This window comes from Labeo rohita, chromosome 8, assembly GCF_022985175.1.
Source record: "Labeo rohita strain BAU-BD-2019 chromosome 8, IGBB_LRoh.1.0, whole genome shotgun sequence".
Lineage (NCBI taxonomy): Eukaryota > Metazoa > Chordata > Actinopteri > Cypriniformes > Cyprinidae > Labeo > Labeo rohita.
The window spans coordinates 21,361,311-21,380,925 of NC_066876.1; the positions used below are offsets into that span (position 1 = coordinate 21,361,311).

General features: G+C 39.2%; 1 protein-coding gene across 6 annotated transcripts in view; it reads left to right on the forward strand.

Moving 5' to 3' along the window:
* LOC127169374 (IQ motif and SEC7 domain-containing protein 2) overlaps positions 1-19,566 on the forward strand; it is an 86,365-nt gene extending 66,799 nt beyond the window's left edge. For all 6 annotated transcript variants that reach the window (XM_051116696.1, XM_051116698.1, XM_051116700.1 and 3 more), the window contains 14 exons: positions 1,269-1,554; positions 3,481-3,681; positions 3,775-3,954; positions 5,640-6,697; positions 8,870-9,031; positions 9,206-9,328; positions 9,414-9,580; positions 9,685-9,824; positions 9,975-10,100; positions 12,525-12,624; positions 13,218-13,379; positions 13,537-13,728; positions 14,507-14,556; positions 15,921-19,566. In XM_051116696.1, coding sequence (XP_050972653.1) covers positions 1,269-1,554; positions 3,481-3,681; positions 3,775-3,954; positions 5,640-6,697; positions 8,870-9,031; positions 9,206-9,328; positions 9,414-9,580; positions 9,685-9,824; positions 9,975-10,100; positions 12,525-12,624; positions 13,218-13,379; positions 13,537-13,728; positions 14,507-14,556; positions 15,921-17,123 — 4,150 coding nt within the window. In that variant the 3' untranslated portion in view covers positions 17,124-19,566. The remainder of the gene's footprint in view (positions 1-1,268; positions 1,555-3,480; positions 3,682-3,774; positions 3,955-5,639; positions 6,698-8,869; positions 9,032-9,205; positions 9,329-9,413; positions 9,581-9,684; positions 9,825-9,974; positions 10,101-12,524; positions 12,625-13,217; positions 13,380-13,536; positions 13,729-14,506; positions 14,557-15,920) is intronic.
* The last annotated feature ends 49 nt before the right edge of the window (positions 19,567-19,615 follow it).

Below are 19,615 nucleotides of genomic sequence, written 5' to 3' on the forward strand. Positions count from 1 at the left end.
TGAGGACAACTGAGGGACTCATTTGCAACTATTACAGAAGGTTCAAACACTCACTGTTGCTGCAGAAGGAAACACAATTCATTAAGAGCCAGGGGGAGAAAAACTTTTGTAATTTGAAGATCAGGGTAAATTTAACTTATTTTGTCTTCTAGGAAACATGTAAGTATCTTCTGTAGCTTCTGAAGGGCGGCACTAAATGAAGGAAAAAAATGATATTTTGGCAAAATAAGAAAAAATTTACACATCTTGTAAATTTCATTCTATTCAAAAGTTTACACCCCTGGCTCTTAATCAATCGTTTTTCCTTCTGGAGCATCAGTGAATGTTTGAACCTTCTGTAATAGTTGCATATGAGTCCCTCAGTTGTCCTCAGTGTGAAAAGATGGATCTCAAAATCACACAGTCATTGTTAGAAAGGGTTCAAATATACAAAAATGCTGAAAAACCAAATAATTTGTGGGACCTGAAGGATTTTTCTGAAGAACAGCAGCCAGTTTAACTGTTCAGGACAAACAAGGGACTCTATCAACAAATTATCACAAAAAAAAAAACTGTTGTGGATCATTCAGATAACAACACAGTATTAAGAAGAATTAAGGTCAGTACTAAATGAAAAATAACATGCATTTTGTATGATCCCTCATATTTTGGTAAAATAATTAACATTTTGCAGATTCTGCGAGGTGTATATAAACATTTGACCTCAATTGTATGTATTTTTTTAGTAATGCTGACAACAGGAAGTGAGTCATCACAGTACAGTACACCTGCTTTAGGGAGAGAGGGATACTCTAAGTCCGACTTACCTTTGTACACCTTTTCCTCCATTTTTGTGTTGCTCTCTTTCTCTCTTTCTCTCTGAGTCATCGTCGAATGACTCAGTTCTTATCATTTTTGATGCCTGGCTTGTTTCGTTGACAGTATGCCACACATGGCACTGTTTTTCCCTTCCATCTCTCTCTCTCTCTGCCTTTTTCTCTATGCATCATGTCCTCTCTCTGTTCCTCTTTCACACTCCCTCCATCTTTACTTGTTCCTCCCTCGTTCTCCTGTATTCCGGCCAGATGGCTGAGTCCTGACTGGGCTGCATATGGGCATTTGAAATGCTAATGTTGGTTAGTGTGCTAATATGTTTGTCTACACTGATCCGTTTCAGTGCCAAGATTACAGACTTGTTTTAGTCTCAACTTGTCAACAGATAAGACCGTTTGTGGCAGTTGTTGACCTGGAGCTCATTCTCTATTTTTCTCTATCTTGTTTCCTCTCAGTGTGGAGGGAGATCCTCATTGTCCAGACACGGCTAGCTTTTCCGACAGCACCTGTAGTCAGGGCCCATACCTGGGCAACTCGGAACGCTACGGGAATATCCGAAACATTCCCGGCCCACAGGGGCCTCCTGTGGCCCCTTCAAGCCCAGCGACCCTGGCCTGGGCGCAACGGACCCGCAACCAACCCGCCAGCCTGGCACTCCGCAAGCAAGAGGAAGAAGAGAGCAAGCGCTGCAAAGCGCTCTCTGACAGCTATGAGCTCTCCACGGACCTGCAGGACAAGAAGGTACGGATCTGCTTTCCACAAGAAATTTAATATCCTCAAGATCTTTTAGCTGCCTCTTGGAGTTCCCATTGCATATTTACCATGGTTAAGGGTTCCTCTGGTCATTGAAATCCAAATTTGTGATGTAAAGTGGCCTAGAAATTGGTCATAGAAATGAACAAAATACTATTTATATAGAAATACATAATGCTGTAATGTAAATCTATAAAAAATATTGGAATTTCTTAGATATTTCTGTTTTACATTTAAAATAATATCAGATGGTCATAGCATGGTGTTCTTACATAGTTGTGGTAAATTTTTTAGTTACACTTTGCAGTATCTGCAAAATCTTAATTACTTTACCAAAATAAGAGGGATTAAAAATTTGTTATTTTTAATTTAGTTCAGACCTGAATAATATATTTCACATGAAAGGCGTTTACATGTAGTCCACAAGAAAGAATAATAATTAAATTTATAAAAAATGACCCTGTTCAAACGTTTACGTACGCTTGATTCTTAATGCTGTGTTGTTATCTGAATAATCCACAGTTTTTCTGTTTTATTTTGTGAAGTTGTTCATGAGTCCCTTGTTTGTCCTGAACAGTTAAACTGCCGGCTGAGAGATTTACATGCAACTATTACAAAAGGTTCAAACACCCACTAATGCTTCAGAAGGAAAAGCAATGCATTAAGAGCCTGAAGGTAAAAACTTTTTGAATTTGAAGATCAGGGTAAATTGAACTTATTTTTTCTTCTGGAAAACATGCAAGTATTTTCTGTAGCTTCTGAAGGGCACTACTAAATGGTAAAAAAGATATTTAAGCAAAATAAGAAAAATGTACTCATCTTTATTCTGTTCAAAAGTTTATACCCCTGGCTCATAATGCATTGTTTTTCCTTCTGGAGCATCAGTGGGTGTTTGAACCTTTTGTAATAGTTACATGTAAATCTCTCAGTCTTCAGTGTGAAAAGATACATCTCAAAATCATACAGTCATTGTTGGAAAGGGTTCAAATATGTAAAAGATGCAGGAAACAATGAATTTGTGGGACCTGAAAGATTTTTACTGAAAAACAGTGGGCAGTTTAACTGATCAGGACAAACAAGGGACTCATGAACAACTATCACAAAACAAAACAATTAAAAAAAACCCAAAAAAAAACAGCAGTGGATCATCTAGGTAACAACAGAGTATCAAGAATAAAGCGTATGTAAACTTTTAAACAGGGTCATTTTTATAAATTCAACTATTTTATTTACGTGTGGACTATATGTAAACATCTTATATGTGAAATAGTATTTAAATATTCAGGTCAGTACTAAGTAAAACATAACATGCATGTTGTATGATCTCTCTTATTTTGGTAAAATAATTAACATTTTGCAGATACTGCAAATTGAATGTAACATTTTGACCACGACTGTATATAGTATGAAAATAAATATTCCATATTTATGTATAATTACACAAGAAATGTAAAGAAAATGGTGCCATCCCCAAAGAGCATTAATATCATGTTTTAATACCATTAATGAAAGAAAATCTTCAGTTTGTCAAACACTGTTTACTTTTCTGAAGTGTTTTGGGCTTAATTAATGTTTATCCTAATTCTCAGCGGCACAAACAGCCCATAGGAAAATCTACTTATCAGAAAGTGTTTGTGTTTTAATGTGCATGGAGGCCATCCTACAGACTTTAAACTACAGTCACGCCTCAAATGTACATAATGGCTTCTGGTCATGCTAATGTGAAGCCAAACCTTCATCATCTCACATAATGAAAGATGGGATTGCAGTTATGATACAGAGTGCTGTTATGCTTTCATATTAATATCCACTCACGGAGGAGTTTATGGAAGGACAATGCACCATTTCTTTCTCTCTTTCTATTCTCTTTTCATGCTCTCATTTTATCTGTTCGTCTATCTTACTTTGTATCAGGTGGAGATGCTGGAGAGGAAGTATGGAGGTTACTTCCTGAGCAGACGCGCAGCTCGCACGATACAGACGGCGTTCCGGCAGTATCGCATGAACAAGAACTTTCAACGGCTGCGCAGTTCTGCCTCTGAAAGCCGAATGACTCGCCGGATCATCCTGTCGAACATGCGTTCGCAGTACTCGTTTGACGAGCGACAGCCACAGGCAATATAACAGTATAATGATTAAACCCTGCAAAAAGTAGAAAATTCAGCTTGTTTGTGAGATGTTAGTTTACATAATTTTCATAATTTTTAGGTTCAGCCCCAGACGCCCCAGCAGCAGCAGCAAGGTCGATATACCAGCCATCACACTTCGACTCTGAGCTCAGCCAGCCAGACAGGAACCACAAACACACAGCAGGACACTGACTCACCCGCACACTGTCCTTCAGACAGAGAGGAGTACTCGCATACAGACGATGCCTTCAACAAACAGGTACTCTGGAAATTAACGCTTAGATTAAAACTTATAGTTCACCCAAAAATGAAAATTCGGCATTAATTATTCACCCTCATGACATTCCAAACTCGAAAGACCTTCAGTGACCTGCATCGTGGTGCTCTCGTGAACGTGTGTCGAAGACTGACATGGAAGAGAAGAAATTGTTGAATAAAGTCATAATTTTTGTTTTCGTTGCACACAAATAGTATTCTGGTAGGTTGAACCACTGATGTCACATGGACTATTTTAACAGTGTCCTTACTACCTTTCTAAGCCTTGAATGTGGTAGTTGCGTTGCTGTCTATGCAGGGTCAGAAAGCTCTCGGATTTCATCAAAAATGTCTTAATTTGTGTTTTGAAGGTGAACAAAGGTCTTATGGGTTTGGCACGACATGATGTTGAGTAATTAATGACAGAATTTTTATTTTTGGGTGAACTATCCCTTTAAAGATTTAGGTTTAAATTATTATTTTTTTAAAACTGCTTCAGAATTGGTATAAAATTATTGTTGATGTTTTCTTTGATACAAATGATGTGGTCCTACAGTGACAAATCTGGACGAATGTAATTCAGGCATCATTTCTCTCATTTCTAAATGACGAGCCACAGCATTACACTAAAGGAACATTTGGTTACTTGTCAAATAGCAGACACTTTTTTCCAAAGTATCTTACTAAAGGCACATTCTCCCTGGAGCCTTGAAAGCCTTTATAAACAGGCACAATGGTCATTAGCAGACTCAGAAGAAAAAAATATCTGGGCTTTTTTTTATATTTTCTGCACTAATTTGAATGAATTAAAATATTGTAATGGCTACTAATAAGCTCAGATAGAAATGCACAGATATTTAAACTTCTGATACTAATATGCTGACAATTATTGCCATGTTAATTAAAACTGAACACTGAAAACAATTGTCAGCCATTTTAAATACTAAAAGCAAGTGTAGGCATCACAGAATTGTATGGTTCAGTATGAAAAAATGGATATTCATATTAAGATTTGGGGGGGGGGGACAGGGGCACTTTTTGGATTTGAAGAACTACAAACTACTAACTACAAACACCCTACAAACCCTTACGAGACATTGTTGTCACTACAGCTCCTTGAGCGTAGAGACAATGGCGGACAGCGTACAACTGGCTGAGAGCTGAAATATGCTAATATGGGACAGTCCGTTAGGGGTTGTGGGCGGGGCCTGAGCAGTATGATGTCATACTGGTCAGAAAATTAAAACAGCTTGACTGTTGAGGTTTTTTGGAGATTAAAAAAGGAGTGTCCACACACTGCTAAGACACATTTATATGCAAACACCATGTAAGGCTATGTTCACACTTGGCGTCTTTTTTGAAACTTCCAGCGTCTGTTTTACATCATAACCCTATGGAGTAAACCGTGTTTTCAAAAAGTCCTGAGCGTTTTTTTAAAAACGCAAGGGCAAGCTTTCTCTTTTTTCGACATTTCTCCATATTCAATAGTTGCAGCTGTCGTTATAGCAACAAAAGATGCCCTTGGCTGCAACGCTGGCAGTTTTTATTTTTACTAATAAAGCGTCCTTGTCAACTTTTTCTTGTCAAAAAAGCCTAAAAGTGAATTTTGCATCCGATGTCCCCTTTAAAAATTGTACAGACCCAAACTTTCAAACAGTAGTGTAAATGTCTGTGTGCTTCCTTTCTCAGGTAACATCTCTGGCTGACTCTATGGACGACACTCTGACGTGTCAGTCCGGCCGAGGGGACTCTCAGGATGGTGGTGGGGGAGGCGGTGAGGAGAGTGAGGATTTCGGCGAGTGTGTGTGGAGCAACAAACCTACCTCGCGTAGGGGGGTCATGGGGGAGCAAGAACGTTTGGGGGTCATGCACGAGGACAGCACAGCTACTTCGTACAGTGACGTCACGCTTTATATGGACGACGGCATGCCGTGTTCTCCACTATCCATCGAGCGGGTTCCCTCCAGCACGGACACAGAATACTGGGGCGTCAGCAGTGGGGCCGGAGGACGCGAAGATAGCCGGGATACAGAGGGCGGTGGGAGCAATAACAGCCGGCGTAGCACGCCATGCACCGAATGCCGAGATTTCCGGTTGCGGGGGTCACACCTACCCGTTCTCACTATAGAGCCACCTAGTGACAGCTCTGTTGACATGAGTGACCGTTCAGATCGAGGCTCCCTCAGCAGGCAGCTGCTTTATGAACAGGAGCCTACGGCAGGTGGATCACCTCAAGGCACTCTCAAACACAACCCTGTCCCTCGCACGCCCAATCCCTGTGCGGCACAGGGCCAGACGCGACCCCCGGGTCGCCCCATCCCATCTCCTCTTCCAACACACGTACCACACCACACAATGATGCACCACCATCACCACCCTCACCTTCACCATCCGCTGCACCACCACCCTTTGCCGCACATCCATCACCCCTACCAAGACCCCACGTCTCCCTCACCCACTCAGCCTCCACTCACGCCACTTTCTTCCTCGTCCTCCGCGCCACTACCAGCTACTGGCTTGGAGCACTCAGATGGGGACAACGACTCCCTGAACTCCACTACCAACTCCAACGAGACCATCAACTGCAGCTCAGGCTCTTCGTCTAGGGACAGTCTAAGGGAACCGTTGCCTCCTCTAGGAAAACAGACCTATCAGAGAGAGAGCAGGCATAGTTGGGACTCGCCCGCCTTCAACAACGACGTGGTGCAAAGAAGGCAATACCGCATCGGACTGAACCTCTTCAACAAGTAAGAGATGTTCAACAAAACAGGATTGACATTCTGTTTCAGTTGAAATTTTAAATAGTGGCAGCAGTGTCCTGCAGTCTAATTATTTTAAATAAAATATTGTCAAGAATGTTCAAGAATGTTTCCCACAAATTAGTATTCTTAATATATATTGTTTTATTTTGTTATTTTATTTTATTTATACATGCAATTTTTGGAATCATATTACTTAACTAACTATATTAACTAACTATATATAATCGGGGTGGCGTAAAAAAACGATTCACGACGATTCAGACACTTCCCTTCCTTTACCTAATGGGAAGTGTAAAATATTTTTGACTTATTAGGAAGTTAATAGTAATTAGGAAACACTTGATTTTTTGAGTCAGGACTACCTATACTATAAACTGGTGTGTTTTTGTATTAAAATAATGGTAGGTATGATGTCCAGTGTTCACAAAAAATTAGATAAAAAATTGTAAATTGTGAATCAATTTTTAATCACATCCTGACCCCAACAAGCGATTTAAATCGAATCATGAGGTACCGAAAGATTCCCACCCCTAATATATAATTATAAAAATATACATTAAAACAAATAACAAAAAAAGTTGATTGAAATGGTGAAAAAAAAAAAAATGGAAACCAATATGTCCAATACTGGTCCCAGACTTCTGGGCCCCAAAGCAAAACCTGTTCAGGGGGCCCCTGTCAGTGCATTCATAAAATCCCCAAAATGACCCCCAACTTCTTAATCTGTTCTTTCAGAGCAGTTTCTTTTGTTGTTGGACTAACATTACACGACAGAGACAGCAGGTTTTTAGGCTGCTGTCACGTTAAGACCAAATGCACAGGTCTAGTATTGACAAACATTTAGTAAGTTTCCCAGCTGTTTATGTTTACATAAGACATTAGGGCTCGACTGATTATCGGCGCCGATATTAAGCATTTTTATGGTTATCGGTTATCTGTATCTGTCATTTGCCCATGAAATAATTCAAAAGCATTTAAAAAAAAACGTTTTTGTCAGAGACCTTGTTATTCTTAATTTTGACATTAATTTTAATTTTTACACCAGACATATATATCGGTTCAAAATATCGGTTATTTGTCTACTTGATCTGTAATAATCCGTATCGGCATCAGCTCTGAAAAACACATGTTGTTTGACCCTTATAAGACATTACTGCATTTAACTGAAAACTCACCAAGAATATACGTTTTGAAATATCTTCATGCTTATTTGTACATTTAAGAGTGCAGCCAAAGCCCAAAATAGCCTGTACTTGCTCTGTCTTCACAGCTAAATGTGCTTTTAACTCTTTATTTATTTATTTATTTTTTTTTTGAGCATTTAGCACGTCTGGCAGGAGAAATTATATTATGACATTCACATTGCATAATTTGACTGATTTGGACATGGGAAAGGTGATGGCCAAAATCGAAAATAAAACCAAAATAAATAAAAAAATCTAAAATTCTATTAATCGCACAGTCATTAAATCATCTTTGAGAATAAGAGGGTACTTCGTGTTATAGGGATGACCAACACTGTTGAACATGTCTCTTATAAATTCATATAAACATTACCTTAAAATTTTGTAGTTTGAAAAGTGTATGTATCCATTTATTGACTAATCTTTTTCCTCCATATGGTTTATCCCACCTGTCATATTTCATTTTTACATCCTGTTATTGAGGAAATGACAAGCCCAGGGTGATCTCTGAACATCTTTTCTGACTTCATACCTGTGCTAAAGATCACAGATAATTTATAGTAGTACAGTTTTATTTGAACACATTACTCCTATTATAAATCATGGAGAACTGATAATGAAAAGTAACTGTAACATTTTATGATGCAAGATTGATGTGTTATGAATGTTTTAGCACCTTGGGAACTTTTAGCAGGGTGCTTTACAAATCTAATTCTGATGAGGAAATGGAATCATAGGCAATCAAGTGGTTTTTAAGATCAGATGACGGAGATCAATAAAAGTCAACATGATCAAACCAAATACAATTGTAATCCTAAGTACAGCTGGATACAAAATAATTCAGATTTAATTTCTGCTCAAGTGTCTATACTTTTTGTCTGCCCTCATGGAGTTGTTATGTCTTAGTTTTACTGAAATTAATCACACTTTGTTTTATCCTCACTCTCCCCATTTTTCTCTCTCCGTCTTCCAGGAAACCAGAGAAGGGGATCCAGTATTTGATAGAGAGGGGTTTTGTATCAGACACACCTGTGGGCATTGCACGTTTCATCCTGGAGAGGAAAGGCCTAAGCAGACAGATGATCGGGGAGTTTCTGGGAAACCGACAGAAACAGTTCAACAAGGATGTGTTGGAGTTAGTAATGATGTTTTTCCTGTCTTCCAACCCCAGACTGTATCAAAGCATCCATATGCTGTTCACACCAGCCTGGAGGCAAAAAAAAACAGAAACCAGACACTGGCTAACAAATCAACAAAAACATGTTGGCAGATGAATTTAGCGATCTTTCTTTCTGTGTTTCTTTCTCAGCTGTGTGTTGGATGAGATGGATTTCTCAGGCATGGATCTGGATGACGCCCTGAGGAAGTTTCAGGCTCAGATTAAGGTTCAGGGGGAAGCCCAGAAGGTGGAAAGACTGGTAGAGGCCTTCAGGTAGCCTTTGCTCTCATCTCACCCTATGCTCTTTTATCTGCGTTTCATAGATCCACATGAGTATCAGCGTCTTTCTTTCTCACAGTCAGAGATACTGCGTGTGCAACCCTGCGCTCGTCCGCCAGTTTCAGAACCCAGACACTATCTTTATCCTGGCATTTGCCATCATCCTTCTCAACACAGACATGTACAGCCCCAATGTCAAAGCTGAGAGGAAGATGAAGCTGGAGGATTTTATCAAGAACCTTAGAGGTGAATTTAAATTGCCTTCAGCTAAATCAGATTGATTATTGGTTTTCAATTAAAGACAGTACAGCAGTTTTCACCTTCTGTTTCTTCTTCGTTCTCATTGGCAGGAGTGGATAATGGACAGGACATTCCCAGGGATATGTTAGTGGGCATCTATCAGCGCATTCAGAAATGGGAACTCAGGACAAACGATGACCATGTATCTCAAGTGCAGGCTGTGGAAAGAGTCATCGTAGGCAAGAAACCTGTGAGTCAATGTCATACTTGTGGTTGAGACCCCATATTGTTGTTCAGCTTCTAGTTAAAAGGAAATTTGATCTCCAGTTTGTTTATTTGTGTGGTTTAGTGTGAGACAAACCAGGTTGTATATTGATATACTGTGTGTATGTGTGTGCAGGTGCTTTCTCTGCCACATCGCAGACTAGTGTGCTGTTGTCAGCTGTATGAAGTCCCTGACCCCAATCGACCCCAGCGAAGTGGAGTTCACCAGCGTGAGGTCTTCCTCTTTAATGACCTGCTAGTGGTGAGTCTTCACTTAGCGCATATTGGCCTAATTACTGTCAGAAGACAGAGTAGAGGAAAAACACTCACTTGGGTTTAGAGTCATGTGGACTTACAATGATTATATAACAGGACAATATTTGCATTGGCAAATGTATACACTCAAAATGCTGGGTTAGATATGGACAAACCAAGTGATTGTGTTGTTCTGACCCAGCGGTTGGATTAAATGATTAACCTAACCTTCTAGGTAGTTTTACTTAACTCAATTGTTTAAAAATTACAATATTTCTCGTTTAAAATCGACCCATAATAGGTTGGAAATTAACATGTATTAATATGTCTAATATATGAATGTTTATTAATAAGTTTAATAAAGACTAATTAAATAATAAACATGTTTTAAATTGCTTATTGATAAGTAGTAGTATACTTTATTGTCCTTGAAAGGAAATTTTTTGTGGACTAAATGTTGCTGCAAACATAGAATAAACTATTAGTAATACAATAAATACATAAAAACAAGATAAACTCAAAACAAAATCAATATAAACTCTTGTTCAGTGAACAAACTGATACAGGTCCAAAGGAGTTCTTATATCGATTTAACTTACACATTGGGACTCCATATTTTCTAGCAGAAGGACGCAATTCATACTGTAAATACGAGAAATGAGTCCTCTCTGCCTAAATGTCCACCTTTTGATTATTACTGATGCCTCTAGTACTTGTGTCTGATTTTTAATTTCCAATCTATTTTAAGCCAACCATTTAGTAATTTTTAAACAATAGTTGAGTTAAATACATACACACATTTAACCCAACTGCTGAGTCAAAACAACCCAGTTACTGGATTTATCCATATTTAACCAAATTTGGATTGTTTTTAACCCAGCATTTTTAGTGTATTAAATGTATAGGCCTTTTGTTGTCCATTAAAAAAACAAAAAGGAATCAGTAAGAACATATATAGTGTACATTTATATTTAGATTTACATTGTACAATTTCAGACTTTAACTGTATATCAAGATTTTCATTTTTATGTTTAAAATTATAACTTTATATTTAGGATATATATGTGTTTTCATATATATGTATAGATAATATATATTCATATATATAAATATATTCCCTACACATAAATATTAGATATTTACGACAAAATTTTAGTGCCACATTGAAAAAAAACTATGATTATGAGATTGAAGTTGTAATATTACGACAATGAAGTCAAAATACTATGAGAATAAAGTCTAAATATTTCGAGAATAAAGCCGATATTACGAGAATAAAGTTGAAATTCAGAGAAAAAAATCAAAATGTTTTGTGAATAAAGTCGAAATGTTTTAAGAATAAAGTCAAAATTCCGAGAATTAATTCATAGCAATTACGAGATTAAAGTTTGAGAGCATATTAGCCGATTACACATGGTTAATATAATCCCACGGTTTGGGAGCGCCGGGAGAAATTTCAAATTCTCAGCTTTCAAATTCTGTCAGTTTTGTAGCAAAATACAAACAATATGTCTTACAATTTTTTTTTTTTTTTGCAAGCTTTTTAATGTGGCAAGACAGATCGCTGTATTTGCTTCAGTTTAAGTGTTATGTGAAACAATCATCTTTATGATTACAATAATCAGACATTCGTTTCATTAAATTAGGTTATATTGTTTAAAGAATTAAAAAAAGACAGAATTTAAAAGCTTAGCTGTGTTATATTAACACAAAGCACAAAATTATTGCGATTACTGGGTAAAAAAAATGAACGGAAGGCGTTAAATATTATGTACAATCATTTATTGTATTATACCATGAATAAAACTGCTTGTGATTAGTCACTTAATGTTATATACCTCAGAAAAGATAACAATAATATAACAAATGTTAGCGAGTTGGAGTTCACTTCAACCTTTAGAACAGTTTATTGTTTTTAATTAAATACATGTGAGGAATGAAAGATTGGACGCCACAGGTGTTTTTGTAGAGTAGGTGGTGCCATTTGTATGTGCAATATAGGCTCTGCTCTCAAAATATTATAACTTTAGTTTCTATGATTTAATTTTTGAAACATTTCATCTTTATTCTTAAATTATTCTGACTTTAATCTCATAATTTTAGATTCTTTTTTTTAACGTGCACTGAAATTCTGTTGCAGATAATTATTATTATTATTATTATTATTACTACTACTATTAATAATAAATGTATCTATTATTGAACAAATAAAGAAAGAGTAAGTGTCCATCTTAGACACCTGTTAATACAGATTATTTATTCTTTTATTCGTTTAGAAAAATAAGTCATTAATAATAAAATCATCAAAACTTTTAAACAGCACAAATGGAAGTATGGAAATAATGGATTGACAGACATTCAGTCATGTGTCTAAGGAATTTTGTGTTAAGACTAGGTATATGTATAATGATCATAACATTCCCGCCTTCAGGTAACAAAGATCTTTCAGAAGAAGAAGACGTCTGTGACGTACAGTTTCAGACAGTCTTTTCCCCTGGTGGAGATGCAGGTTCATATGTTCCAGAACTCCTGTAAGTATATTCATCCCTCCATCTGTCTGACCATCTGTCCCTCCTTCTTTATTTATACTATCACTCCATTCCAGCTCGTTTACACACTCTGCTCTCATCCACTCCATCACTCCATCTCATCTCCGTGCTCTCTCATTACCCTTTCCTTGCTTTCATGTAGGTGGTGTTTTGGTTTCTTAGCAGTATATGAACGAGAAAAAAATGTCTGTCTGAAAATATGATGTCTATCTAAATCCTCACCCTCTATTGTGGTTGTGTTGTTAATTGGAAACGTCCTTGGAATGTCTGTTTTCTATTTATCCTAATCAGTTTTTGTTTTGCACTTGTTTTCCATTAACAAAATATCTGCAAATCTTTAAAACAAGATAAATAAGCTTGAAGTAAAATTCCACACAGTTAAGACCATATGTTTTGAATTAAATATATCTTTCCTACCCCATTGGCATGCTGAAGTACAGTACTTGTGTGTATTTGTGGATTTTGTCAGAATGAGAGATCTATAACTAATTACGTGAAGCGCAGCACATCCCACTTTATCTGGGTCTCTCTCTAATTGACTGCATTTACCATCTATCTCTGTCCCTCTCTTTCAGACTATCCTCACGGTATCAGACTGACATCAGCGATGCCCGGCAGTGAGCGTAAGGTCCTGATTGTGTTCAACGCTCCAAGCCAGCAGGACCGAACGCGCTTCACCAGTGACCTTCGTGAGAGTGTCGCTGAGGTTCAAGATATGGAGAAATACCGTGTAGAGTGTAAGAAATCCTTGAATGTTACCCGTTGCTTCACACATGACACACTATGCAAGCTAAAATTTGCTGTGAATCTGATTAATTATTAATTAGGGTTATAGTTCATTATGGTAATAGTCAGTTTTTGCCTGCATTAACTCTTGGTCTTTGTTCTCCATAGCTGAGTTGGAGAAGCAGAAGGGTGTGATGCGTCCAGGGCTCCTGAGCGGAGATGGGGGCGGGGTTGGTGGAATCAAGACTGAAGCTGTGAACGGCACTCTGGGTAGGCCCAGTCTGGATGACACGTACACAGCAGGGGAGGGGCTTAAACGAACAGCACTTAGCTCCTCACTGAGAGACCTCTCTGAGACAGGTACAACACACATTCACACAAAAACTCATTCAATGCAATAAATATAAGCATAACAATGCAATAACAGTTTGTGGATTTTAATTATAGATGCTTTATGTTTACTGTGGACTGTAGGCCACTGACAGGCTTATGTTTGTAAAACAAACAATTCAGTGCTTTTCTTGTCTGCCACAAGGTTTTTCTTATTTCACTGAAATATGGAAGTATGCAGAAATGAATTGGATTTATTACAAATAAATTAGTCTTTATAATATTTTTAAAACTATTGACAACCCTACCTAACAGTTTTTACTTTTCTCTGTGAGGGGAAATAAATCAATAGTTTGACCATGACAGGCCTTATGACACAATTTTGAAGTGCTGAACTTCTATAACGAAGTACAGTTTGACAGACACTGCCCTCTAATGGCACATTATGTCCTTGCATAAGGCTTTTTAAACAAGTGTCTGGATTGGCATACTTTTTACAGAATTTTTTGCATTGTCACAGTGTGCAGAATTTCTGTGTGCATAAAATGTACAGATACCAGCAGACTTATTGTTTAATCAGGCTGCCAGGTATTAACATATTTCTACACGAAAGTCTATAAAAAATACAGCCAATGTCGAGTTCAGTGATTTTAAGTTGGGTTTCGTCTGTGGACATTTATATACACAATTTGTAGACATTCGTTCACTGTAATTGGATCATCCAGGGCCGAACACCCAGTATGAGATGTTAGAATATGTTTTCTCCATGACCTTTGACCCTGACCTTCCTGTGCTTGGTTGGGTACAGGAAAACGAGGCCGTAGAAACAGCGTTGGCTCTTTGGATAGTACTATTGAAGTAAGTCAGGCAGATGTGCTAACTGCTTGTAATCGTAATGAAATAAAATGATCTTGTGTTTCAGTTGTCTTACATGCATGAGAACTCCGTGTTTAACAACAACAGCTTTGCATGAATTTTTGATTGTTGTGATCAAGTTCAGCATGTTTTAATCCGCATTATGTAAAAAAATTTAATTGGTGTTTGCTTTGCATGCAGCATATCTAATAGGTTATGCCTGGTACAGTTGCTAATAATGAATGCATTGCTCTGGGAAAATAATGGTCCCAGTCAGTGTCTTTGTTGTTTGAGGCTGTTTGTATTTAATGCTGCAAGGCTTTTTGCATGAGATGTGTGTGTACAGTGATGTTACTTGTCTTGTTCGCATATACTTTCAAGTGTCAAGATAAATTGTTACTCTCAAATTAGTTTATTTTTATTTATATTTAGAGATGTCCCATTACAAAAATTCTGGCTGATACCAATAAAGCTGATAATTATTTTCATGTTATAACTGTTAACTGATAAATTGAAATTATTCAAATTATCCACCTTATTCTTCGACGCTGAAGTAAGCCTATGGGCGAGAATTCTGGTGCATTAGCTGCTATAGGAAAATAACGAGAAAAATAACAACGTGCAGGAAATGGTAAAACTGTTTGCACTACAAACCAGTGCGGTGTTTCCCATACATTGATTTATTTATGGCGGGCCGCCACAATATAAGAAACTGACCACCACGAATAGATTTTTTTAAAAGGCTTTGACTTTGTTGAATAAACATGAGCATTGCACGTCTCAAAATCAAAACACGGTGCTAGTGTTTTTATATTAGTGTATATCTAAAGGAAATCGACTTTCTTCAGGAAATTTTCAATTTAATTTCTATTTCATCATGCCTGTAATGCCTGATAAAGCAGTGTTTGTGAGCCAGTTCTGCTTTGTGTACAGCAGGGTTGCCAGGTTTTCACAACAAAACCCACCCAATTGCTACTCAAAACTAGCCCAATCACATTTCGAGAGGGTTCCCCTAAAAAAATTCCCCTAAAAAAAAAATTTTTTTTTTTTACCAAGTACATTATGATGGCTAAATTTACTTGTTTTAGTGTTTTTTTTTTGTTTGTTTTTTTTTTTTTTCTTTCTTTTTTTTTTTTTAATGTAAAAGTAGTGTGGAATTTTAATAGAGCATTAGTTATAACATAAAAATCATTATCTTGTAATGAATTTTAATGTTGGTGAATCCCTGAGGAGTAACATGCATTATTTATTTTAAAAAAGTAACTGGGGAATGCCTGTCACTTGTAACTCATTAGTCTAACACTGTCCATCTACTCAGATTTCCAGTGTAATGACTGTCTGGCTTTGTGTGTTTGTGCACACTGTAGGGATCCATCATTAACAGTCCTCAGCCGCATCAACGCTTGCCCATGGGGGGCGCCGTTCCCGGCTGCTATGGGCTGGAGGACTACCGGCCTCACCGCCCCATCCTGAGCCCCGGAGTAGGGGTGGGGGGTGGGCCGGGGCAACTTCACAACGCCGTAGGCAATATGGGGGGGGTCCCTGGCATCAGCGATCGAGGTGGGGGGCCGGGGAGCAGTTCTGGAGGGAGCAATTCCGGTTCCTTCCTGGGCTCCCTGTTTGGGAGCAAGCGCGCCAAACCCCCTGCTCCCCTTATTCCCCCCGGGCCACATTACCCGGCCCCCGTGCCACCTCCTACTACAGGAGGACCGCCGCCTCCGTCCCCCTCCGCCCTCAGCCAGTCAGACCCCGGTGGGCCATCCAAGATCCAGGCCTTGCACGCTCAGTACTGTCACAACAACTTTGGCCAGCCTCCACCCCCATACCACCATCATCATCGGTACCACATGCAGGCCGTCGCCCCTGGCCATCCGCCCGTTATCCATCATACCCTACAACGAGGGTCCCTCCCACGGCGCGGGCCGCCCATTCCTTCACACGCCCAGCTCCAGCAGCAACTATCCCATCATGCTATGCAGCAAGGCCGCTACGTCAATATGGCCTGCACCCCTCCGCCTCTGTCCCCGCATTCGCCCAATTCCCCCATCGCCCCTTTCACCTTCTACCACATGCATCCCAATCCCATTCGCCACGTACGGGTGCCCGGTCCTACCGGCAAGCTTCCTCTCACCCTGTCTCATTCTCAGCCCCACCCTCACGCCCACTCCCACGTTCACTCTCATATCCACAGCCATCCTGTCCACGCCCACAGCCCACACCCATTGCTGGATCACTCCGGCCATCAAACTCACTTCGTTTTTTCGCCGCCCCCTCAGGCACCATCCTCCATCACCGCCCGCCACATACCCCAGGGCGCCGCCCACTACATCCCGCAGTATCCGCCCCTCTCCTCCATCCCACCTCCTCCGCCACATTCCCCGTTACCGCCTCCTTCGTCCCCACATACCCCCCTCACCCCTCTTACCCCGCTCTCCCCGCTGGCCCCGCAGCTCCCAGGACCAATGGGGGTGCAGTCGGGCGGGGGCGGAGGAGGAGGCGGAGCCAGCAACAGCAGCACGGTCGGCAGCTCCAAATCCAAACCTATCAACCGCATCAGCACGGTGGTGTGAGGGTGAGCCACAGCAGAAGGCGCAGGGTCCCAACGCGGAGGAGCCGGAGCCCAGGCAAGAGGAAGCACACCATTCTCAGACTCTGTTACTTCCATATCCGCTTCCCTCACGTGTAGAGCGGGAATCCTGGCCGGCTACATGCTCATTGCTAGCCTGAATGGCCTCTTGCTGTTGGACGCCATTCAAAACAAAGGCTGTGTAACAGCATCAAATCTCCGACTGAAGATCTAAGAAGCTCGATGGAGACAATGGAGAAGCAGATGAAGTGTATTTTAAGAGTTTGAGTGGAAATTGACAAGCATCGCTGCCAAAGGAAAGCTTACAGGGAGAAAGGGGGTGCCAATTTAAGTCGGACTGATCTGATATGGAGTTTAAAAGACCAAGTTTGGCCGTACAGAAGTCAGAAGATGACACTGGTGAACTCTCAACATGGAGACTGGACAGACGAGTGCAAAATATAAAAGAAACTGAACTTTTTCATTCGTAGTCTTTTCGGTTTTCACGTGTCTCAGATGACAATCATTTCAGGGTCAGTCAGAAAATGTTTGCTTGATACATTCCTCAAAATTGTCAAACGTGGTTCCTCAGCGTGTAAGAAGGGCCAGCATGCGCTTAGGGGGATGCCAAACACTACGTTTTAATTATTTTGAAAGAGACTTTTATTTTGCCTTGCGAGTGAAAGGACAAAATGAAAACTGCTAAGAAAACTTACATCACTGCATAGTAAAAAAAGGAATGTTTATTTTATTTTTTTGTGTTGTTTTGCTTTTGTCTTGAAGAGGCTGGGCATCCGGTTTGCAATAAGTCAGACATAACAGTAAAAAACACTTTTGAAGTCATGCTGTCATTTGCGCCAAACAGAATGTGTAGACACAGATTTTAAATTGTTGCTGTTATATAAAACAGTTACCTAAATACAACATACACAAAAAAGTCAAATAGCCAATAATCAGGATATATATCAGAGCCTCCTCTATTTATTTCCTTCCACCTGTTACCTCAGCATCTCCCTTTTTCTTTTTAGCATTACAGTTTCACTATTATTTTAATCTTGTCTACTCAAACACTCTCACCTGACCAGTGAAACATTTATATTCGGCAATTCATTACATAACCTTAGTGCCTACTGTAAAGGTTTGTCATTGGAGGTTTGGGGTCAGTGTAATACACGTAGATATTTTCTCTGGATGACCTGTTGGAGGAGCAGGGTGTTTGTTTAGAGCGTCATTGAAATTTTGAAGTGAAATCTGTACTTATGGGCTTGGTTTTGTACAGCTTTGACGGTGTTACAGACATCTTAAATATTTAGAAGTAACTGAATTTTAAAAAGAACGTCTGGATATGGATGATTTTAATGGGTGACTTTATTACTATTATGATGTCAAATACTACTTGCTATTTTTGGTGTAAAAGCTACTACTAATATAATACATGGATATGTTTTAGCAGAGTGCTGTGCTGAGTGTTTTCTAAAAGCTTTTTTTTTAGACAGACCAACAGGCTAGGGTTTTTTTTTTTTTTTTTTTGGTGTACATTTAATGTTTAGCAAACTAATTGGACTGCTAATTTCAGGTAAATGTTTTGCAGCAAGTTTGTAAAACTATATTATCCACATAAAAGCTGTATGATCCATGTAAAACTCGTCGTTGCCAGAAGCCATACACACTTGAGCAACTCGCTCTTTTAATATTGTGAATTTACGCTGGGTTGCATGTCCAATGTCAGTGCCCTCTTATTTTTTATATGAAAGCGCGTTTAGGGGACTTGCATTCACACACATGCGCACACTCATTCACACTGAGAAGCTGTAAAAGCATCTTTAAATGTGAAGATCTTGCTGAACGTTTCTGGTTTTGCACATACATAAGTTAAAGATCATCAGTGCCTAGGATCCAAAGCTCTAATACCATCTGCGATCCTCCAAACAGCCCCTTTCTCTTTCCCTACTTCCCCCCTCGACAAACAAAATGGGCCGTTCTCTCTCCATTAAGCCGAATCATTCACAGTATTACATTAGTGATGTGTTAGTGTTGAGGAGTTATTTTTATACTTACAAAATTGTAACATTTTTTTAAAAGTCCTACAATGAAAACGTCTTCAATTAGAATATTAATCTCTGCTGCTAGGCCCAGCCATTTATTTTTAATAAATAATTTATTTTTCATTTTTTCTTTGCCTATATAAAACAACAATACTGTAGTCCAATACATCAAGTCTGCTAGCATTACCCATAACTGGAAACCTTAAGGCCCTTGTAGACAAACAGGACCTCCATGTCCCTGTTCATAAGCTGTGGCGTGATCTGACTATAGAGGGCCGTTCACTACATTTCACATTTTTCTCCTATGGGCGGTTTTGCTTTTCTCTAACTCTAACGCTTTGCTCTTGTGCTTGTATTAAAAGTCCTGAGTGCTGGGGCATGCTGAGCTCAAACGCAAATAAAGCAGAGATGTATGATGTTAAAAAAATTAAAAAATCCAGTAGTTTTTGAG